The sequence below is a fragment of the Embiotoca jacksoni genome, unplaced genomic scaffold (genome assembly GCF_022577435.1).
Source record: "Embiotoca jacksoni isolate LCO1_2020_lvr unplaced genomic scaffold, fEmbJac1.0.p SCAF_72, whole genome shotgun sequence".
In the NCBI taxonomy this organism is placed as follows: domain Eukaryota; kingdom Metazoa; phylum Chordata; class Actinopteri; family Embiotocidae; genus Embiotoca; species Embiotoca jacksoni.
Window position 1 is genome coordinate 427501 of NW_027185428.1, and position 25000 is coordinate 452500.

At 41.1% G+C, this 25000-nt stretch overlaps 1 protein-coding gene across 1 annotated transcript in view; it reads left to right on the plus strand.

Annotated features, from left to right (window-relative positions):
• Nucleotides 1-25000, plus strand: part of satb2 (SATB homeobox 2) — a 40320-nt gene that overhangs the window by 4349 nt on the left and 10971 nt on the right. Inside the window, 9 exon segments of the mRNA XM_069177398.1 lie at nucleotides 824-1009; nucleotides 9139-9265; nucleotides 10319-10442; nucleotides 11151-11262; nucleotides 13077-13297; nucleotides 13299-13658; nucleotides 16156-16368; nucleotides 17455-17607; nucleotides 19826-20020. Coding sequence (XP_069033499.1) covers nucleotides 824-1009; nucleotides 9139-9265; nucleotides 10319-10442; nucleotides 11151-11262; nucleotides 13077-13297; nucleotides 13299-13658; nucleotides 16156-16368; nucleotides 17455-17607; nucleotides 19826-20020 — 1691 coding nt within the window.

The window sequence follows — 25000 nt, forward strand, 5'->3', positions numbered from 1 at the left end:
TTGGATATTTTTGGATATGTTGACACCCAGCAGCTGAACTTTCTCAGGATTTACTCTTAACTTGGTTGTTGTCCTCGTGGGAGGGACTCATGTTTTTGGGACCTAAATCTGCCGAGTCACACTGTGGAGACAGAACGCAAGAATCCTTGACTGAAGACTTGGTTTTAGTTCAGGGCAAAAGTTATGGTTGTAGTTATGGTTATGGTAAGTGTAAAGGGAACAAATGTAATGTCCTGTTTGGTGTGTGTGTGTGTGTGTGTGTGTGTGTGTGTGTGTGTGTGTGTGTGTGTGTGTGTGTGTGTGTGTGCATCCTGGCAAAAACGTTTCTCGAGAGTCTGGTTTGGTTTTCAGCTAGTTTGAATTTGGATCTTTGATACTCTCAGTATGATGTAAATCTCAGTATGATGTAAATCTCTTTTGACCTAACACGTAGCAACTACATACACATCTGACATTGTTTTTGCTTAAAACTGCTCATTTACAGTTTTGCTCGTTGCTATAATGTTGTTGTCAGTTTTAACACCCTGATGAAAGTACGTAGCTGTTCATATTATTTTAGGTCTTTTGTGTGTTGGCTTTGGATATTGGTGATAATAACTCCCACTCTAATAGGATGTGAGACTGCACGCCACTTATTAATTGCAGCTAATTGCAGCTTATTAGCAATGTTAGGTGTTGAAAAAACTTTAAAACAAAAATGGAAAAATGATTTCCTGCCCCACATGTTTGCTGCGTTTGAGGGATGAACTGTGTTGAGAGACGATTACAGCTTCAAATAAAATCCTGTTGTTTTCTCCTTTTCCTTTTTTGTCCTCCTCAACAGGTCTGATGATTCCAGTCTTCTGTGTGGTGGAGCAGTCGGACGGAGGGCTTCAGACAGATGGATGTGATGGACGAGAGGAGCATGCAGAATTTGTCCTGGTCAGGAAAGATATTCTGTTCTCTCAGCTGGTGGAGACGGCTCTGCTGGCCCTCGGCTACTCCCACAGCTCAGCCGCTCAAGCCCACGGTCAGTGAGACACAGCTCAAACACAACAATGACATCCATTAAATCTTTCAGGTTTTAAAATGAAGTCAAACCCTTTCGTGCCTAAAAATATAATACATCATTTCATAAAGTGAATTATGTGTAAAGTGCGCTGAGCTCCCACAGCCAAACACTAAAAACAATATTTTATGTGAACCGAGAGTTTAAAACTTTTAGACAGTTACCAAAAGCAAAGCTTTAGCCTGCTAAATTTTAGCAGGTGAAATTCAGCTAAAATATAGAAAACCCTCAACATTTTTTTTTTTATAGGAAATATACTTTCTTTTCACTATGCCATCTACAAAATGCTGTGAGATTTAGCATAAACCTCCCTCATAAAAGCAGATGAAAGTCTGTGCCTGGGACATCTTTCTTGGGGCAAAGAAATCCCCAAAAGGTTTTCAGCGGCCGCAAAGACAAGAGTGACTCAATACAAGCCTGGAGTAGCAATGCTAATATAAACAACAAAACCATCCACACTAATACAGCCAAACTTCAGACAGATGTCCACGTCAGAGGACACCCATCAACCTGATGTCTGGCATAAAGGCACAGAAGAACAGTTGCCACACTCTTATTTAAATACTTCAATTAAATATCAAATATATAATAGGTCAAACTGCCTCTTTTTGTTAGTATGACAAGTTTCACCACGCTATTATTAATAGTCATGACTTTCCAACCACCAAGTGTCTCTCTCTAAACTACAATACTGACTAAGAGTTAAATAGCTTCAGATAGGGGTCAAGACTACAAGTGGTCTCTGAAAGGAGACTCTCCCTTTAATCAGTGGTCTGAGAAGAAAAGTGGATGTGAGGTCGTCTATTTCCAGAAGACACTGTATTGTTAGAGTGGCAATAAGCACAAGAATGCTTCAAAAACACAACTGAGACAGACAGAGCCTGTAAAACTCATTAAAGACACAACAAAGAGCTGGACAGGAATGTTTCCGCAAGACCAAAATACACTGTGCGCCTGTATGTGTGTGTGTCTGTGTACAGTATGTGTGAGAATGTTTATGAAGCAGAGAAAAAGAAAAACTCTGTAATTTATTGTTGCACACATGGTAGTGATCTGCAACAGGACAGTGTCATTTACTGCTGTCTTTTCTCAAGTATGCAGAATATCCCATCTGGGGAAGTTGCCTCACATGGATATAAAATGGTAACAACAGAGCGACAGTGAGCAACATGGCGATTGCAATAGAGTGAAAATGGTGGGAGATCCCCATCTGTTTGAAATCTCACTTAAGTGTTTGCGCGTGTGTTTGTGTCAACCCCATCAGATCCTGTTCCAATTAAATCTGCAGACATGTTCTTATGTGCAGCAGTTTGCATGTATCTGTGTGTTTACATGGACGTTGAACACCTTTTTGTTTCAGTTTCAGATACTTTCAAATAACTGAATAGATGCATTGCAGAAATACAGATTTGCAAATGAATCTAAATTACTATTAAAATGAATGAAAGAAGAAATCCATGAACGGTTCTGTATTTTCTAGTAATGCTATTAAAATGCTCCACCACATATAGCAGCTCATAGCCCACAAATTCAGTCAATCAAATGTAAATCAAATGCTTTGTCACAAAGAAAATGCTTCTATTTGTGTGTAAAGTTTTCTCTTTCACTTCTTCTCAAGAAGGAAGTTTGATATGATTTTTTTTCTACGTTCATCTCCTGTCATTTAGAGAAACTAAAGAATTTGAAAGGACAGCAGCTTTTTCCTCCTTTGTGCCTTAAAGCAACACAGCAGATTTTTTAAATTCAATCCATCCTGCTATCAAACAACATAAATATCTCAAGTTAGTTGCCCTTTTTCTGAAGTTTGGGGTATTATTCCTACAGTTAGAACAATCACAGGTGAGCTCTTATACTAGTCCAAATAAACCGACGTGACAAGAAACATGAGGTCAGACAATCAGGCAGGTCTTAAACAAAGTCTCAAGTCACCAATCTTATTTGAAGAGAAAAATAATTGAATTAGTCCAATTATTACCAAATCAGTGTGTTTAAACATCTATCAGTGGTTACAGACTTCACCGCGTATCCTGTTTGTAAATGAACTTAGTTGTTATGATGGGTTGCCAAGTTTCCATTTCTCACCAATTGCTGTGGTGAGTAGAAACTAAACTCAAGTCATTAAGAAAATTGAATTGACGTGTCCGGGATTGTTTTAAATTACATGGGTGCTAATATTATCAGCACTGCTGATGTTGGAGCACTGGGATTGAAAATGGCATGCAAGAAGTAGGAAAAGGAGAAAAATAGAATCACATACAAAGTCCCTTAAATGAAGGTGGTTCACTAGAGAATAAATAATATTTCATTACCACAAAAAGACTCCTTTAAAGAATGATAATATGATCATCTTGTTGTGGGTCATTTGCTGTCTAAATGTTTTTGTATGAAACAGCTCTCACCTGCTTGGTGTTTCTCTATTTGATCATCTTAGATGTGATGCAAATGTAATCTTTGTCACTATTATTAGACTCCTCGTCCTTCAATAACATTTATTTATTGTGAGCTGGTTGTACTGCAGCTGATCTTTGTTTTCCTCTTTTCATGGTAAAGCTCAGAGCTGCAGTTGACAGCCTGTTAAAGTGAGTTAGAAGAATAAACAGCACTCGTGTGCACGTCGTCCTGCAGCGACGGCCTGAAACAGCCCGCTGAATGTCATGGCGAGTGTTTGCTATGGTCTGCAGATGAATGCCATTAGTCGCACTTTTAGCCACAGTGTTTTTGCCAAGTATCAGGGGAGGTCTCGCTCTGTCTGTCTCATCAGTGTGGACGGAAAACAACAAGCCACATTGGTCCCCTGTCCACATCAATGCCCTCCTCTCCAGAAACACCACACCAGGGCTTCAAAGGCGAAACTGAACGGGACATCACAACTCCACACAAACAAACTCTCAGAGCTGACTTGAGCAATGTTCACTCCCAAACACACACACACACACTCACACACACACACACACACACACACACACACACACACACACACTCACACACACACACACACACACACACACACACACACACACACACACACACACACTCTCACACACACACACACACACACACACACACACACACACACTCACACACACACACACACACACACACACACACACACACACACACACACACACACACTCACACACACACACACACACACACACACACACACACACTCACACACACACACACACACACACACACACACACTCACACTCACACTCACACACTCACACTCACACACACACACACACACTCACACACACACTCACACACTCACACTCACTCACACACACTCACACACACACACACACACACAACACACACACACACACTTACACACTCACACACATAAACTCTCTTCCACCCGTGCAAAGATGCATTTGCACACACTCACACTTAAAGCGAGATACGCTCTGCGTGGAGCTCCGTGTAGTCGTGCAGTATCACAGACAAAACACTCACTCACACACACTTCCCCCAGCTTCTCTCAAATGAATGCTTTTTGTTTTTTAAAACAAGCATTTATGTTAAATGAATAATTTCTGGCTTAAATTATACATTTTTCCTCTGCGGTCCATGACCAAAATTACACAGAGTCTCAGCTATTTTCTCCCTGTTTGAATTGTGTCCTGCATTCTTGAGTCCCAGCGGTGTATTTAAAGTCCCCGGCAGGGACCACGACCTTTCTTTAATTAGCTTAGCCCAGTAATTAACTGGGAGATATTGTTTATTTCAATTATAAGGGTTTGAAGGCTTTTATAGAATTGATGGGAGCAAACCTGTACTTTGGAGCTTTAGTCCGCGACCAGTTATCAGTGGTCAGTGAGAGAGAGCATTGTTGCAGTGCCACGTCTCACAGGCCAGAGGGTCACTGCTGCAGATCAGCGTAGGAGTTTAGACCCGTTCTGAATTGTAATGTTGGATGAAGTTACATTTTGGACACCAGTTTGTTACACAGCATTCTATCAAGAGAACATTTTATTTATTAATAAATTACTTAGAAACACTTAGAAAAAATCTGTAATAACCATTAATAGAAACATCTTTTGTTTTCTAGGTTTGCTTGGTATAAATTATATTCATGCATCTTTTTAGGATGCAATAATTCTACCTTATTACAACTTGTATTTTATATATAACACATTTTTGAGAGAAATTATGTCCTGAAGGAAATATATTAGATTATGTATTGCATTTGCGATGTATGTAATGTAAAAAGACAATGTTAATTTACATTGATGAACACACTGGTATTTTCTTGCCAAAATATCCAATGTTGCAGTTCAATATTCAACTGTAGTGGCGGCAGCATTATGAAAGATTTGATGGTTCTGCTTCATTATCAGCTCCTAGTTACAGTTAAGGAAGCTCTTGGTCTGCTTGGCACAGAAAACGTTCATCAACATTTACCTTTTTCTAACTTTAGTCATCAAAGTGTTGACAGACGTCTTTATGTGTCTGTGAACTATGTCCGCTCGTTCAGCCCGAGCATCACTTCGCTGCTTTGCAGCTTTAAATCACAATGTAAATGGTTGGTTCTTTGAGGGGTTTTAAAAAGACAAAGTTGAGGATTGAAAATCTATCCAGAAGGATTTCTTACAGCATGCCAACCCAGACGTTGTTCTCAGTTACGGCCACACGTACACACTTTTACTGAAGAATGGCATTTAGGGATTTGCAGAGCTTTTTACAGAGTTATGGATGAAGTCAGATGTAAAGTAACAAGACTTGTTGCTGCCATTTTTAAAGCTCCAACCTCCAACCTGACATAACATTAAAGACAAGCAACTGACATGTGTTTCAGTGGAGACGAGCATTTCCTGAAATGACAGATTTCCATGGCGAGTAGTTTCTCAGGCTGCAGTGGTGGATGAGAGGGATGAGTCAGGCCGATGAGGTTTCCCTCAATCAGTGCCAGGAGTGGAACCTGGAACCAGTTTGGACGGAGCCCCGCATGCATGCGTGTGCAGGCTGCTGCAACCATTAAGACTTATTGTAGCATGGGACAATGGGATTACTGTGTGCACACGTGTATTTGTAAGTGTGTATGTGTGTGTGCAAGAATCCATGTGTGCAGGCCTGCACGAGTGTTGACGAGGGGAGTCGGAGACATCAGTGTGTGTTTGTGTATGGATTTGTGTTTGTGCGGATGGGCACACTCAGACATGAGCCAAGCCACCAGTCTGCCACATAAAAGCATGTCTCTAGGAGGTGGAATTTTAATGTGGAAATGGGAACAATGATTTCTACTTTTAAATGTGGACAAGAAGCAGAGCCCATTGAACAGCAGACCAAAAATGATGAATCAATTATTAATGCATTTACCATCACACCGTGAGCCTGTTCGTGTGTGTGTGTGTGTGTGTGTGTGTGTGTGTGTGTGCGTGCGTGCGTGCGTGCGTGCGTGCGTGCGTGCGTGCGTGTGTGTGTTTGTTTGCATGCAACCTGGTACATGTACGTGTCCATTTCTCTACGTGCTGTCATGTGTCCTCTGTGAGTTGATGTTTGTCTGCTTATTCACCCGTTTGCTTCCACCCAACTTGGCATTAGTGAAATTGTTGGCTTATTTTCAGATGTGCGGATGCTGCATGCCGAAGATGGCTGATAGAGTCAGTTTCTGTGTGTGAGGTAGAGCGAAAGACAGAAGAAAAAACATGGACGATAATAGCAGAGCAGGATAGGCCAGCCATTGTTATTATTTAAAAAACTCATGTTGTCACATATGCCATATTTATTTTTGGTTGGTAAAGGGAATGACCTCGATGTCATTTCACAAATAGATGTGCTTATTTCCTGTTATATTGTATGTGATGTATCATGTCACATCACAATAAACGCCAAACTGATGTTTACATGTAACTAGTTAGATCTAACATTATAAATTATATCAAGTATACTATATATCAACTATATTAAGTCAATTTAAAAAAAGAATGTATACACATAAAATTATGCTCAGAATATAGAATGATTAATATGTAAAAAGTGAATTTTCTTCCTAATGGTCAGTTAAGAAATATTGTTCACGTACATTTGATGTTGAATACAAAAGAACATTTCCATGTGGCAAGATGAACTACGACTCACTATAAGATGGCCATAACTGGTCTGGTTTGGGTTTTTAAATGTATCCATGGTGGTCTTCAGTTTTCTGGGACTCTTCTCTGCCCTGAGGGGGTTCAGTCCACTCTGTTCATTGAGTTTAATGATGCTCCCTCTGTATGACCAAATAATTAGGAACACGGCCCGGCCTGAGTGGAATCAAAGATATAACTGAGTTGTAAACACGTGAAAGAAGGAGAAAGGACTCGCAGAGATCAGAGGATAAAACTCTGAAAAAAGGAGGAAGACAAGAAGAGAAGGAGATAAGGAGGGAGAAAGGCTGGAACACAAAGACAGAACGAAAGATCCAGAGAGAGAATTCTCAGGACCCGTCTGGATCTCATTTAGAGGATAGTAATGTGATTAGCTTTGTTTAGTTTTCACAGCTCCAGCCAGTCCCCATGAAAAACCCATGTGAGTGTGTCTGTGTGTCTGTTTGTGTGTTCGGTGTGTAAAGGTGAAGTGTACATGTGAGTCTGTATGCGTTATGTGTATTTCTAAAAGAGATTCAAATTGTAAACAAGATCGATTTACGTATGATGACAGTGCAAACTTGCAGGAGTACAAAGAGCGATCATTAACAAAAAGCTCTTTTTTGTCTGCGATCTTAGAGGATTTTATGTGACTCAAGAATGTCACAAATCTCATGAGAATTATACCTCAGTCATGTCCCAACGAAACATGTCTATACAAACTGTTGCACAGCATAATATAGGTCAAACATGAGTTTTCTTCAAGCGGCCAAAAAACTTCTTTTGGCTTCAAGATGAACATTTCTGAGAATCGACCAATCATTGGTTGTCAGTGAGAGATATGTCACATTTTCACTGCAGAATATGAAAGCTAACTACCAGTAATTGTGGCAGAGATCTCTTAAGAACACCTGGTTGTAGATGTCTCAAAACAATTGCGCATTGTTTCTCTGATTCAGGATTATTACAAACATGTATTCAAAGTCAAACTGACTGTGGGGTTTGAGGTTACTGCATCCATGTAATAAAATACCGCCACTGTTTCCCCAGTAGTGTTACAGCAACGCTGTGCAGTGGATCTGACTGCACAGCTTTGGCCAAGAAATTATAGAAGTCACTTGTTCAATGTGAAGGACATCTGATTTTCATAGAATACTGAAAAGGAGAATAGAATCGACCTTTCTAAGTTGCAGCTAAAACCCTCCATGGTCCTCTGAGAAATGATTGTCAACTCTGCCATTTATAAATTCTGTTTATTTATTTTCAATTTGCAACAGCAATGTATTTGTGAGACATTTCTTATGAACAATCAACAAATATTGGACTTAAACATCGTGGACTGTGTTTTGCTCCAAGTTCCAAACGTTCAAGTCAATGTTTCTTTTAACCAACTGCATACCAAGACCTGAACGTCATGATTATTATTATTATTATTATTATTATTATTATTATTATTATTATTATTATTATTATTATTATTGTAACCACGATGACCAAAGTCATCCGACCTTAACATAGTTCATAGTGATATATTCAAACCCTGACCAGCCTTCCTCTAAACCCAACCAAGTGGTTTTTGTTCCTATATTTGTTACGTGCTCGTGGGATCATCGGCTTTTCAACTGTAGTTTTTAAACGGTTTATCGTTGGCATATCTCCTGGCACGGTTCGCTGCTTTGGTTGGATCACAGTAGGAACAAACCACCTAAAGGGTCATTTATGTTGTTAGTTTTAGTCCTTTAGGTAAGACAGACTTGTTAGTTGTAGTTTAGCAGCCAGGTTTTTAGTGCACAGACTGGCTTAGAAAAATGTATTGCATGTGTAAGTAATGTCCAAAGCAAAACGAGCTAAATTATTTATGACTTTTATGTTGTTGTTGTCTATTTTGATTTTGGCGCACCCTTTTAATTCTTAGAATTTCACCGTGCCACATTTCTTTTCTGTCCATACTATTGTACGATGAGAAAATGTTGTTATGAGAGATGTGACAAATGTCCGATATCTTGTGTCTCCGTCCAGGCATCATTAAGGTGGGAAGGTGGAACCCGATGCCGATCCACTTCCTGACTGATGCACCAGAAGCAACCGTGGCTGACATGTTGATGGAGGTCTACCACATGGTCACACTACGTATTCAACTCCAAAGGTCCGATTTCATTTTGAAACACAGGCTTCATCTCTCCGGCATGTTTGGATGTAAATTCATGGGTTAGATTTCACCAGAAATTGTGTGTTTGTTTACAGAGGGAGACCTTAAAGGCTGTATGTTCATATTACATGGACTCTGGGGTTTTATGGATATACTGTGTTGAATCAGATGGCTGATGTCATTGCTGCTGATTGCACTTCAAGAATTTAGAACTTCTATCAAACTCTAAAGCAGAAATATTGAAAGAGTAAAGCTCAGTGAGGATTTCTCTGTTCTCCGTGTCCGTCGGTGAGCGTCTCTGCCAGGAACTCCTCGTCCCTTAGACACAGTAAAGCAAGATCTTGATGGACAGATGAAAACAGATAAACTCCAGATGACAGGGTTATTATTGCCATTGTCTAAGTACATACCAGCCAGGTTTGTTTATGTATTTATGTATGTATCCATGGCGATGGCAGAGCTTTGGCACACTGCGAGCAGAAACAATTTATTTGAGATCAGAATTAAACAGAAACATGACGATTGCAGAAAGATGGATGTCTTTAGGTTTAGGTGCATTGTCTCGCTGTGAGTCAGATGAGAAGATTAATGACACTCTTATATCAGTGAATATGAAGCTAAAGACAGCAGCCGCTTAGCTTAGCTTAGCATAGCATAATGCTTGAATATGATTGTACATATCAGCTATATAGTTACAGGTCACTGGTCCTTTCCAAGAATTAGCCCACCACATAACTTGTTGTGTTGGCACGTTGGTGCTTTCGGGAAGACGTTGTTACTGTTGGAAACAGCCAGGCCAGCTGTTTTCACCTGTGACTTGTTTCCAGTCTTTGTGCTAAGCTAAGCTCATTTAATCAGTCTTCCTTAACTCGAGGCCAGAAAGCACTCCCAAATATCAAGCTCGTTAAATGAATATGGTGGTTATCCAAAATCATCCTGTGGAATACTGTAAAGACATTTATTTTTTTGTGGTTCGTCCTTCATGTCTCAACCTACTGAATCAACATGAAGATGAAAATGATGTCTTTGTATTGTTTTGGATTGCTGTAGTTTTTCAAAGTTGGAGGATCTGCCGTGTGAACAGTGGAACCACGCAACGGTCAGGAATGCTCTCAAAGAGCTTCTGAAGGAAATGAACCAAAGTACTTTGGCCAAAGAGTGTCCTCTCTCACAGGTAAGAACAACACATCAGCAGCTCCACTTCATCTCCACATCAAAACCACATGATCCTCATCTGGGAAGCAGATATCAGTACCACCATTCTGTCTGCTATCTGCCCTTAGATGTTCTTTACATGTGCTTTTACATAGTCATGGACTCACGGCTCAAGTCAGCTCTCATGAGATCCATTGAACAACTTGAGATTTAGAGACAACCCTACGTATATATTGATTGGTGCAACATTTCAATCAAATTCCACACCACAAAATGAAGTGTGGACTCCTCAACCATGTTAAACTCCCCTGCCGCATGTTTAGCCCTCTATGCTCGTCTCATAATCACTTGTGTGAGATGTGTTTGCAGACTGTGTTTAAATGGATCTCTGGTGGGGGTGTTGATCGTTGCATCAATTGCAAGCATATGTGTGTGTGGCTGGAGATTCCCCTTTCTGCACTGCACTGGCTCGAGTTTCCACGGATGGCTTCCAGAAATGATTAATGTTTGTCTATTTCGATTGCGTGTGTGTGTGTGTGTGTGTGTGTGTGTGTGTGTGTGTGTGTGTGTGTGTGTGTGTGTGTGTGTGTGTGTGTGTGTGTGTGTGTGTGTGTGTGCTTTTGTGCTCCGTGAGTGTTTATGTGTGCATGCCATGTGGTTGTTGCGTGAGTCTAAGCACTTCATATTATGTTGGTTATTAATGATCTTTCCCCTCTCTTTCTCTCAGAGTATGATTTCCTCCATCGTGAATAGTTCTTACTATGCCAATGTCTCCACCACCAAATGTCAAGAGTTTGGTCGTTGGTACAAGAAGTATAAGAAAGTCAAAGGTGAGGCCAGCTGATAGTAGTCCAACTGTCTTGAATGCTTTTATATTGGACCAGTGACCAAACAAAGGCTCACAAGATTGTTGAAGTAGAAAATTCTTCAAAAAAAACCACAAACATACAAACAAACAAAAGTGTACCACGTCAGTTAGTTCTTTTACTTTTTCCTGATGTTTCCTGACAAGGCACAGTTTTTCCCCCTCTCCAATACATTGTAAAAATACCTAAATTACATTATCTGACTCACTCTTTTGCTACATTTTTGTGCAGTGTCTTTAGTGGCTACAACTTTATCATATTTGATAGAAATAACAGCCAAACCTATGAAATTAGATCCAAAATATCCTTTAAAATAATAATAATAATAAAAAAAGCCTCAGTAGCTGCACATTTGTTAGCAACAATGGCAGTGTTATTTTTGCCTGCACGGCATATAGAATATTATTATATTATTATAATATTAAAGCATCGTCTGGTCACATATTGTTGAGGCTTTAGCGCAGCAGTCTCCAACCTTTTTTCCTCTGAGAGCTACTTTGACAAAATGAGTTTCTGAGGGCTTCTCATGCTTTATAACATTTATTCACATAGCTGAGCTCCACCCAAACCAAGTTTCTTTTATGTGAACAATAACAAATTTATACTGCATTCGCACATTTTGTATCATAAGAGCTAAAGTTCAACTGCATGTGCATGTTTTATACGGTGTGCTTTTTAATTTGAATAATCACAGCATTCACCTGACCAGCAGTGTAACTTTGACTTCTCAGTCACTCAGTGACAGACACCTGCTTCGCAGCGCTGGTCCCGCTGTATCGGTCCAGCCAAAAATATCAGTTTTATGTTATTTAACTCATTTATGAGATATTTTCAGCTCAGTGGGAGAGTCTCTGCTGTGTTTTTAATTATACTGTCACATTGACCTAAAAGACATAAAATGCTCACTTTAGAGAAGCTTGCTTAAAAATGCTTGAAATGATTATTCAAATAAAAGAGTTGCAATTCTGCAAGTATTCACTTTCCTATCAGTTAATCAAGTAATTGTTGCAGCTCTACACACTGCATACATCTAGTGCTGCAGTGGTAGTTTCAGCTGGTGAAATCTGATGCTGAATTATGAATCAAAATCTGCAAAACCCCAGGTGACCCCTTGCACCCAGTATTAATGCAACCTGTGTGGAAGAGTAGAAGTAAAGATGTGTTTGTGTAAAAGGCTGCGGGGATTGTGATTGGCTAAAATATTCAGGGCCATTAGCCCATGACTATAAGCTCTCTTCGTCTACTGAAGCCCACCAGCTTGTTCCACTCTCGAGAACCAACACTATAACCATCTCACTAAACATGAAACCCAAAGATCTCGTATCTCTCCTTGCAGTCATACCTATTTTCATATAAATCTGTTTTTGAGTGTGGAGAAAGCACGTGACATGAAAATCTCACCTTAAGGTCCATTTAGTGGCTTTTTTAGAGCTGTCAATCATTTGACATGATCTGCATCAGCACATTGAATCTGAGATCTTTACATTTTCAGTTTTTGTGGTCACTATAGGGACTTAAACTTTGGCTTCAAATTTAAAAGTTCATTTGGTTTATTGAATGGAGATTAAGGAGAGATTTCTGCCTGCTAGTTTGGTCATCCACATATATTAACAACATCTGGATCGTTCACTGATGTTCTGCTGTTTTGTTGAGCAGTAGATTACCTGGAGAAGATGTGGTCCGGACGAGATCCTGCTGACATCAAAAGTAAGGAATGCGATCCATCATTCTCACACTACGCTTCAGTAAAGGTGTTTGTTTGACCGTGCTTCTCTTCTCTTCTCCAGTTGAGAGAGACAACATGGCAGACTTCTGTGTGCTGGGCCAGAGACCCCCCCCTCACCTGGCCGGTCTGGCCCAGCTCAGTCACCTCGGAGGCGGCAGTCCCCTCCTCAAAGCAGGATCTGGAGATGCACAGGCACCCTCCCAGCCACCTCGTCCTCAGCAACAGCCCTCGCCTCACGGCCCCCTCCACCACAGCCCACCTCTCCGTACGGGGCAGGTACCTCCCCCTCCCCCCCCCACCTCCTCCTGGTGCCCTGCAGCCCCTGCTGGGGCCAGGTGGGTTGCTTTCCCCTCAACTCTCCCCGCAGCTGGTACGCCAACAGCTCGCCATGGCCCACCTCATCAACCAGCAACTAGCTGTGAGCCGCCTGCTGGCCCACCAGCACCCCCAAGCACTCAACCAGCAGTTCCTCAACCACCCGCCCATCCCACGCGGCTCATCCAAAGTTGGGGTCGACCATCCTGGAAGCAACCCCTCGGCTGCTGAGGTCTCCTCAGAAATCTACCAGCAGGTCAGAGACGAGCTGAAGAGAGCTAGTGTGTCCCAGGCCGTGTTCGCCCGTGTGGCTTTCAACCGCACACAGGTAGGAACACAGGACAGACAGCTGGCAAGAAGGTTAGGAGACAGAAGGGACAGTACGAGGTTATAGTCAGAAGGAAGGAAAGGACAAGATGATGCACTAAAGTTAGGACAGGATACAGTAGTTTCTTGTGGCATAGGCAATGAGCCGATGATGGGAAATCTGAAAATGATCATATTGCGTTTTATGCCAGCATTGCATCAGGCAAGACCCAAATATCCCCTACTGCTCATTGCTTTACATTTCCTCTCACTAAATAGATCCTAGAGCTCACTCTCCACAACACAGATAACTGCTGTATTTGATGAGAATAAATAGCGATTGACATCACTGGTAGACTGTAATTTTTCACACTGGATTTGACTAATTTTGTGGTCACCCACCTCAAAGTATTTTCAGTGGTATTAGCAGTGTGACAGGGTCACTTGCTGGGTCATTGACTTTCCTTCTCCGCCCTCGCAGCAGCACAAACACCTGACGCAGTCAGGCTGTGCTAAACTGGTTACTACACGCCCCATTAGATCAATGTAATGGGAAGCGGCTCATAGACCTACTGGTCTACAGGCCAGGTGTGGTTTCATGAGTTCTGTGTGTCTCCTTGTATGTACTTGTGAGACAATATATAAATATATCAGTTTTTACTTATATTATTTTGCCCAAGTAACATTTTCAATAGAGGACTTTTACTTTTAATAAACAATTTGAACAGTATGGCTACACTCAATACTGAGTAATACAGTTAATAAAATAGAACACAACACTTTTGTTATTGTGCCTGTCGAAGTAAAAGATCCAAGACTCCTTCTATGCATACAAAAGATATTTTTCTCTCGAATTCTATCATAAATATGTCAAAAATCTGTGTTAATGAGCACTTGTGGTACGTTAAGATGCTAAACAGTATGCTAACTACGCAGGTGTCCCTACGACCGGTCACGATAAAAACTCTGAAATGTGCAGTTTTGTCTTCTTTTATTTTTTTTTTAACAGTATTGAACAATTTCACCTATGGCCACAAATATGCATTTTTTTTGCAGGGGGTTGGGGCAGAAAACCACTCAGTGTCTGGTGTTCCCATAATTTCTTCATTTAGAGTTAATGAGCTTGTTGATCGTGGCCTGGTGGCTGGTGCACTCCTCTTCAATGGCTGCCCATAGTTGCTGGATATTTGGCAGGAATTGGAACACGCTGTCGTGTATGCTGATCCAGAGCCTCCCAAACATGCTCCTTTGGTGACATGTTTGGTGAGTATGCAGGCCACGCAAGAACTGGGATGTTTTCAGCTTCCCCTGAAGTTTGTACAGATCCTTGCAACGTGGGGCCGTGCACTATCACGCTGCAACATGACGACTGGCACAGCAATGAGCCTCAGGATCTATTCACGTTATCTCTGTGCATTCAAATAGCCATCAGAAAATACACGTGTTCCTTGCCGTTAGCTTATGCCTGCCCATACCATAGGTCCACCTCCACCACGGCCCACTTCAATGCTACATGATGCCATCACGGTGTAAACTGGGATTCATCCATGAATTAACTCCTCCCCAGCATGCCACAGGCCATCAAATGCCCACTCAAGTCTCAAGTCTGCAGTCAGGTTAAGACCACAGCGAGGAGGACGAGCACTCAGACGAGCTTCCCTGAGGTGATTTCTGACAGTTTGTGCAGAAATTGTTCAGTTGTGCAAACCGACTGTTGAATCAGCTGTCTGTCTCACTGGTCTCAGTCGATCTTGCAGGCAGTTCTGGGCTTGTGGGATAACACATGGTCTCATGGTGCTGCCAAATTAACAGAAACAACATTGGACAGCTTATAGTAGTAAAATGAACATTCAGTTCACAGGCTCTGGTAGACATTCCTAGTCAGCATGATAATTGCATGCTCTCTCAAAACTCGTGACATCTTTGGCATTGTGTTGCGTAATGAAACTTTACATTTTAGAGAGGTATTTTATTGTGACCAGTCCAAGGCACACAATCATTTTGTTTCATCAGCATCTTGATGCGCCACACCTTTCAGGTGGTTAGGTTATCTTGGCAAAGGTGAAATATTCATTGACATGGATTTGAACAAATTTGTGAAATAAATTGAGATTAATAAACCTTTCGTGTGCTTAAACAAATCTATATCTTTTAGTGTACTTTTATTGAGGAAAACTTTTACTTTTTAATTTTGCAGATAAAGATGTCCTTTGTCTTCGCTGATAATTCAGAAAACATACCTATTAATAGGAAATGAAGAGAAAACTGGAGAAATGGAAAATTAGCAACTAATTATGTTGGTTTAAAAAGTGATTTTCTCCCTAAACACTTCAGTTTTATCAAACTTTTTTTATAACAATAAAAACCAAAAACAAAGGGCCTCTACATTTATGAAGTTAAGAAAAAATGTAGATATTCGACACCAGTTATTAGAATGATACAGAAAAAAGCAATACTTTCTTACAATACATCTTCCCAGAAAAGTCCACAGTGCAACTGTGTGTGTTCTTGTTGGTCAGGGTTTGCTCTCAGAGATCCTGAGGAAGGAGGAGGACCCTCGCACGGCCTCACAGTCTCTGCTGGTGAATCTGAAGGCGATGCAGAACTTCCTCATCCTGCCTGAGAGTGAGCGAGACCGAATCTACCAGGAGGAGAGGGAACGCACCATGAACCCTACAGTAGGCCTTCCTGCCTCCAACTCCTCCAACCCCGGGACTCCACGCCTCTCACAGGTTAGCGGGCCTTGTAGTCACTTCTGCCTACACTGCCTCCGACACTTTTTAAAAAATTGTTGCGAAAACAGTTCAACAAGAATGAAAACAGTGGGGCTTTTATGATTACTGCATGTGTGATCATCATGATGGAAAAACATTTGATCGTAACATTTCATGTGTCATGTTCATGTGTGCATAGAAAGTGTGGGAGAGGAGCTTGGATGAGCAGATAACTCCTGATACGTGGGCCTCCATCTGGAAGAACAAGACCAAGATGTCTAACTCTGTAAGTTATCTGCAATCTTTAACTTGCCCACACAAAGTAGACTACAGCATGTCATGTATTATGTCTTGAAAACTGTGCCGGGATTTGCCGGCGTTTTATCTTAACAAGTTCCATTTATAATGGAAAAACAGCTTCAAAGCTATCATAGGAGCACATTGTAAACATAAAGGACATTACAGAGTTTTTGAAAATTTCCTTCCATGTGCACATAACAATTTAGCAACGTCAGTGATAAGAAGTTCCCTCTGATGTCAGTGCAAATGTCCATTCATGGCTGTGGGTGAATTTGTGTGTTATTCTTATTATGGTTATGTAAAATTATCTCAGCATCGTTTACACTGAGGGAATGTAAGTTGGCTGGTCTGAACATGTCTTGTGGACAACTTCAAACACTGTGTATACAAGCTCTGAGAGCCAATACATGTTCATTCAAACAGAAACAACAAAGAAAGACAAAAGAGAAGTCTTAATGACTTAGATCTGTAAACAAAATTCATGTGCAGACGTGCGCTGCAGATGTGCAGCTGATGCTCACACAGGGATCACTGCACGACTGATCTTTGAGCAACTTGGCCTGATCATCAGCTGATAACCTTCCCCCATAAAGTATTTCACTCGTAAAACACTAGATTTGTTTTTGTAGATAAATCTCATATTAGTCAAATAAAGGAAATGACAGTCCTTAAATATGAGACGGTTATAATATTTGATCTGACATGTTATCCTTCTAAAACATTAAACCACGTAAAGTCCCCTTTTCAAATTTGTACTGACTGTGTCTGACATCCTGTGTCCACCCCCCCCCCCCCACCCCCCAGCCCAAGCCATGTGGTCCTGCCCCCGACATCCCACTGAAGTTGGAGTCGCTGGTCAACATTACGTCTGGTATCTATGATGAAATTCAGCAGGAGATGAAGAGAGCCAAGGTGTCCCAAGCTCTCTTTGCAAAGGTGGCCGCCAACAAGAGCCAGGTGAGGGAATGACTGCAGGAAAAGAAGGTTAAAACGTTTCTGGTCTGAGATCAACAACGAGTCAATGGTAACTTTAAGTTATGAATGAAGGAGTATTTTTTTTATTTTTTTTATCCCCAATCCAAGGCATGTCCCATTAAACAATGCTGTGCAGGTTTCCCCTCATTTATGAGCAGACTTTTTGATTTGTCTTGGCTTCATGTTGTACCATGAAAATAAGAATTGATCAGATGGATACGATACAAATATGGCAACTTATTTCCCACATGATGCTGAGATGTAAAGAGTAATTTATAATTTTGACTTGTAGTCCTAGAAAAGCCTCTTTGTCATGAATAACATTTTTAGTAGCTCTGTTCCATTAAAGTGTTGCAGGAAGTAAGAATGGTGATGCTCCATGAAATGCTGTCATTATGTTTCATAACTCACATTAAGACTAGAATTAACAAAAGCATAATATGCTGCAAGCCTCAGCTGCTGAAGCTATTCTGGCTAGCGAGCAAACAACTGCGTTGAACAATGAAAAAGATGTGCAGAATCTTCAATTAATGAGCAACAGCCAGGTGAAGGAGGAGCAAGAACAAAGTGTGGTTTACACCACAACAATACATCAGATAAATATCAGAATGGTACTGTATGTCCTTACTTACTGTTTATATCAATATCAATCTAGCAAATACCATATAATAGAATCTGTGAAAATTAATAATAGTCTAGTAAAAAAGGGGGGAATTTAATACTTTGATGACCCTTAAAAGTTGAAATAACTACAAAGTGACTTTGCTTCTTTACATGGTGGACTGTCCTTACTTCCTTTATTCATCCATCCATTCATCTGTTATCGACACACGCTTTATCCTAAACAGGGTCACACGTCACTCAGCGTCAGCTGGATACTCCCTCCACAGGTGGCCTGTCTGTCACCGGGACAACACAGAAAGCATGAGAGCTGAAACAGGGCATTATAGAAAACCTTTTACGGAGCACGAAATCACTTCATATATGGATCTAGTTTGACTTCATTTAGTATCGCCACATCTGTTGCAGGACAGTAGCATGTGGCTCGGTGATCTGGAGTAAGAGAAAGGTAATATGGAGAGATGTGTGGGCAGCATGTATACAATATGTGCATTGCTTTTGTGTTTGTGAGTTAGTGTGTGGTGAGCCAGGTCCCCCAGGTTGGTGGGTCTGGGGGAGGCTGAGGGTCACGGCTCAGTGCACCCATCTGCTGCAGCTGGCCACAAGGACGAAGAGCGAGGAAGAGCAAGATGATCAGGCTATTAGTGGCGCATGCTGCCTGAGGTGGCTGGTTGAACACAACAGCTGGTGTCACAATCTGAACCAGTCTAGCAGACATAATTGAATCTTCTCCATCCTTCCCCCACCTTCCTTCACCACACACATCCTGCACGAGTCCAACTTTTACAACTTTTTTGCCGAATTTAAATCAGCTGTCACTTCTCTATGTCCCTGCTCTGCACAGTGTTTTTTATGTGTCTTCCTTTCTCCTGCATCCTCTTTACTTTTCCTTTCTCTCTTAAGGTCCTTGTTATTATTCTTCTCCACCTAGTGTCATTAGTTAGTGAAAGGTTTTCAAGGCTCCACAGCTGGAGAGGGGCAATAAAATGGTTGAAAAAATAGGAAATACACACAATCAAAAGAATGCCCTTTAAAATCTCCACAGCATAAAGCAGGTTTAGATGCAGAGTGGCAGTCCTGTGACAGTGGGAGGAGCAGCTCAGACAGAGCGACTCTCTTTCAACAAGAGCTGCCAGCTGTGGAGGTTCGTGTACCTGACTAGGATAAGACCTGTTTGCCTCCTGCTGGAAGTTTGCCAGGCATAGCCAACTGGGACAAGATCCTGAGGTTGGTCCAGAACCCACTGGTGTGTGTGTGTGTGTGTGTGTGGGGACTATACCTCCCAATTAGCCCGGGAGTGGCTGGGGACCCCCGAGGATCAGCTGGAGGAAGTTGCAGGGAATTGGGACGTCGTGGCTTTCCCTATTGTCACCGCACAGTGGTGAAGAGGATGAGATGGGTCTTTCATTTTAAACAGGAAGTTGTGGCATTCAGTCGACCAATGAGTGGCAACTTTGATCTCTCACTGGCTCACTAGTTCAGTGACAGACGTTTGTGTTTATTGGCCCCCGCTGATGCGGTCCAGCCCAACATGTTCCATTAACACGTGCCTAACTCCACCTCCACGTGTCCTCTCCAGGGCTGGCTGTGCGAGCTGCTTCGCTGGAAGGAAAACCCCAGCCCAGAGAACCGCACACTGTGGGAGAACCTGTGCACCATCCGGAGGTTTCTGACTCTACCGCAGGCCGACAGAGACCTGGCGTACGAGGAGGAGTCCAGACACCATCACTCTGAGAGGCTGCACACCGTCCTCCACCTGCCGCAGGACACACAGGTAAGTGGTGTGAACCTCTGGTAAACACAGCGAACACACTTCCTACACGTCATCTGATCTCATAATATTTACCTCCGTTAAAACTGGCAGGATACATTCATGAGTATCCTTAAAATATATTTTTTAAATGTATTAATATATATATTACAACTGGATCGGTCTGATGTCCGTTTGGATTTTGGATCAGTGTAAGAAAAACAGTCATTTTCCTTTGACATGGGTGATGTATATTCTATCCAATGGAAACGTGTCAGCAAAAGCTCTACTAGTCATTTCTTCACGATTGTTTGTGCTAAATATAAAATTATACAACCCCTTCTCCAAAAGATTTGGGACTCTGTGTAAAATGTAAATAAAAATGCAATGTGATATGTTGTCTTGCAGATCTGCATGATTTACAAATCATCACAGTCTGTTATTATTTACATTTTACACTTTGCCCCAACTTTTTTGGAAACATTTGTGTTTAAAAGCTTAAAATGGGCCGGTAGGTGGAGTTTGTTGACTTTGGATGCAGCCAGGTTTTGTGTTCTGGTAAGATGTCCATTTTAGCCTTCTATTGAATGGACAGATGTGGTATTGATCTCTTCATTTAAATCTCAGCTTGAAAGTGGCCTGTTTTATTTCCCCAAATGCTCAACTTCAAATATCTCCCGTGTTTCTGAATACAACCCCATCACAAGGACATAATGCAGGTTACAACAAGTAGTAGAGGACACACTAAGTAAAAATGATAGAGATAGTTACTGTTGGACATATTGTGACAAGCATGAACAGACACTTTGTCTAAGAAGGATGGAACTGAATATGTCCACCCTCAGAAACCACATCTGTCATCATTATTTACTCATTTTATTTATTTTGTCTCAGTATGTGCAGCACTGTTTGATGTTGTTGGGTTTGCACATGTGTTTGTGTGTCCCTGCATGCCCCAGTGGAACACAGAGTAAACAGTGTTGCTGGGTGGTGTGGCACTAAAGGAAATGCCCCATTAGTTTGTGAGGCGGTCTGAAGGAGAAGGGAGATCGATGCAGGACACAGCGGCGAGTCGGCTCCTTCACTACTGTAACCCTCCCACTCCAAAACAAACCGATGCCCCTCCGTTTATCCATGTCTGCCTCTCTGTCATTTATTTTACTGTTGAATAGCTTAAAGTAATGCACTCTGATGATGCGCCGAAGTGATGCTGTAGACAATGTAGTTATGTTGTTTTGGGCTTTTTGGAAATATTTCTAAATCGCAGCATTACATTTTAGACAAAAATAGCAGAAGTTAACCTCATTGGGGGGGGGGGGCTTCTATGGACGGAAAGACATTTGCCTGTATCACCTATGTGGGCAGGGTCTGAGTATTTGAGCTCCTTTAAATCAAGGTACATGGATTGCAGAGCAACAATAGCAAAAAATATGTCCGATCTCACTATATGAAGGTCAAAGTTCAGCATCAAAAACAAAAATGTAATTCACTGTTTGATCAAACCCACGTGGCTTGAGTCCAGCTCTTCCAGTTGAAAGATAGTCTGTCGACCCAGCAGCCCACCCTGCCCCCCGGTGCGAGGCTTTTATATCCCACAGAGTACATACCATATGCAATAAATCAAAAACAGGCATTTTGTAGCTCATGAATCGTAGATGTTTTTGTTTTTTTTAGTGGCACCAAGCAATTTCTCTCTTCCCATTCAGACCTCTGTATTAAAGGCTGACGGGAAGACAGGGAGGAAGCTGTGGTGGCACCATTTACACATTTCCCTGCTCCTCTCAGCAAAGTCTAAAAATACAGTTACCATTATAACGCCCATGCTGTAACCCCTCCACCCTCCAGCCCCACAAGAAACACGGGGAGATGAACTGTGGTGAGACACTGGTGACTTATTAATGGGGAATGAGGTGTGTGTGTGTGTGTGTGTGTGTGTGTGTGTGTGTGTGTGTGTGTGTGTGTGTGTGTGTGTGTGTGTGTGTGTAAATATGTGTGTTCATGTTGCTGTCTTCAGATCTCCACTCTGTCCCAGATGAAGCCTCCGCCAACCTCAGGCTCCAGTCAGCCTGCCACCACAGACCACACATGTCCCATCCACACACACACACACACACACACACACACACACACACACACACACACACACACACACACACACACACACACACACACACACACACACTGATTGTTGGTATAATGTGAGCGCTCTTCTGTTTGGACAATTAAAGATTCTCTAGAGCTGTAACACTCAACCACACACATATAACATACATGGGAAAAAGTAATCCTTTAAGGTGTGTGTGTTATGTGTGTGTGTGTGTGTGTGTGTGTGTGTGTGTGTGTGTGTGTGTGTGTGTGTGTGTGTGTGTGTGTGTGTGTGTATGTGTGTGTGTTTGGACCGGACTGTATGAAGAGTAGCGCCGTGAGCCATTTGTACATGTTAGGGACCCTGGAAACCTCTGACTGTCACTGAGTGTGTCTTCAGTCTCCAGGTGCTGTATATGGATGTGTGTGTGTGTGTGTGTGTGTGTGTGTGTGTGTGTATATCTGTGTGTGTACAAGTGAAGCAACTTAAGCAGCATCACATTCCTTCATGACTGACACGACCCTTGTTCTCGCTCCACTGCTCGTACTCATATGGCTCTTGCAGTTAAATGTGTCCCACAGCTAATTTGGCAGAGTCTGGCCTTATAAATAATTTCTTCATTGTTTTTGCTAAATTGATTTCTGCTGCAAGTCTAAGGGTGTTTACGTGTGTGTGACCGCTCACCGTGGCCGAGACCAAGGAGTGGTGCACTAGTACAAGACGTAACAACGACCGTCCTCCTCTCTCCTCCTGTCCCACTTCAACTCAAAGGAGCTGACCTGCCAATCAAAGGTGCTCACAGCCAAACCAGCAACACTCAGCAGCAATCTGACAGTAAAGACAAAATAACTTCATACAGACTATATTTTAGATGTTCACATGCAAAGGATGCTTTTTAGATTCATGAACTTCAAGTTTCAAATATATTGTATAATAAAATACTGGTATTTATTCAAAGTACTTCTTTATTTAGTGATACATTTGTTTCATAACTAAATACATTTTGTATTTGTACAAAGTGCACTGGGTTTAGTTGTATTCAGTTTTGTTTTACATTAGTAGTTTGCAATTTTTTTTCTCCTTTTTGGACATGGTATTTGAGATCATTATAAATCAAATCTTCATACTCCTTCTTAACTCATATTTGTAGATTATATAACAAGCGTTAGCCACACTTATTGAGACACATTTCACCATATCCATATGGACCAATCGTTGCGAAACTTAATCCAGATCATCTACAGCCTTTGCAGACCGTAAGTCGTTGAGGAAATGTTAATATATCATTTCATTTTGATTTTACAAGCAAAATAATCTTTGTCAAAATGTCTATGTACAATAGCTGTGTTATATCTCGTCAATACATCATCAAAGTTTCAGAAAAATTTACAAATACGGGGTGTTATAACTAAAAAAAAGTTCCTATTTGGTCCAGTTTCTCAGTAAAAAAGATGTTTTTACTTTTCTCAAAATTTTGCTGTGAAAACATTGTTATATGAAATGTACTTGATTATTTTGCCCTTTGCGGGTCAAAGTTGGGTACCACACACACGACAAAACGGATTTCCTTTCAGATCCGATACCACCTGTATCGCTGCTACCAATGATACCAATACTTTGTCCAAAAGCTTCATTTGTTCAGAAAGCAGAAATAATATCATTTCATTACCCAGAAATCTTGTGAAAGTTGCTACTTGAAGAATCATCAACAAACAATCGAACACAGGGCAGACTGATAGAGCTACAATATACTTTATGATAAATCTTATTCAGCTTTCGCTGAGTCTGCAGTTTCTCAAAATACACTCAAGTTGAAAAGCACACAATGTTGAAATGAAATGAAATCTAAAAAATGCCACGATGAATAAATGATTCAATACCTACATTTTAAAATAATCTCAGATGAGGCTGGGTCAGTTAGTATCATTGGCTTCACATAGGCCTATTCAATAGTTCACGTTTGTTGCTTACAAGGTAAATCTTTTAAATTCATATTTTGAATTACAGTGTAGTGTCAATAAACCAACCATTTCCACTTTAAAGATAATTATGAGAAATATTTCATTTAATTCATTTGAGGTGACACAAATCTCGCCCTATAACATAAATTGCTGTGCTAATCTTCATAAATATATATATTATTGTAGCATATATTTCTGCCATTACTTCCTCAACTATATTTGTTTAATTATTATTATTATTTATATCAATTTGAATGAAACATCATTGCATGGTTTTAATAATGCAGGGAACACCCAGTGTGTGAACATCACACAAAATGAAGTCTAGACAGACATGAATCACGTTCCCACACTAGTGGCAGTAAGAAACATCCCCAATAGCTCCACATCCTCTTGCTGTATCTGGATATTTCTTGGCTCTGCCAAAGGACTCAATGAGTTGTACCTTTCTTCTCCTCTTCCTCAGACTGCTGCCGTATGACCTCATCACATTATGTATTGTGATTACATTTTAGATGCTTAACAGGGTTTGTGGAGTGGCCTCAGTACCTCACAGTCCTCCCACATACATCACATGACTGTGTTTGCAGTCTCCTATTATCAAGCTGTCCAGTAGCTCACACAGTTATAGAGCCATAGTTGGCATATTACTATGAAAGGTGGAAGAAGAAATGAGTCAGATCAAACAGGTATTATTTAGACTGATTCTGGTGACACTTTAGTTACGGGGAACGTTGATGATAAAATACACATCTACACAGAATTTAAACATCAATCACTTGTCAGCCATCAACAGTTTAAACATCAATCTTTTTATATGAGAATTAATCCTTGAACATAATTGAAAGTATCAATATTCAATGTCAATCAACACCACTAATATAAAGACTTTTCCAAATAGTTCAGTGGCGAGAGTTCAAAATTCCATTGGAGGTATTCTTAACTTCTTCAATGGTT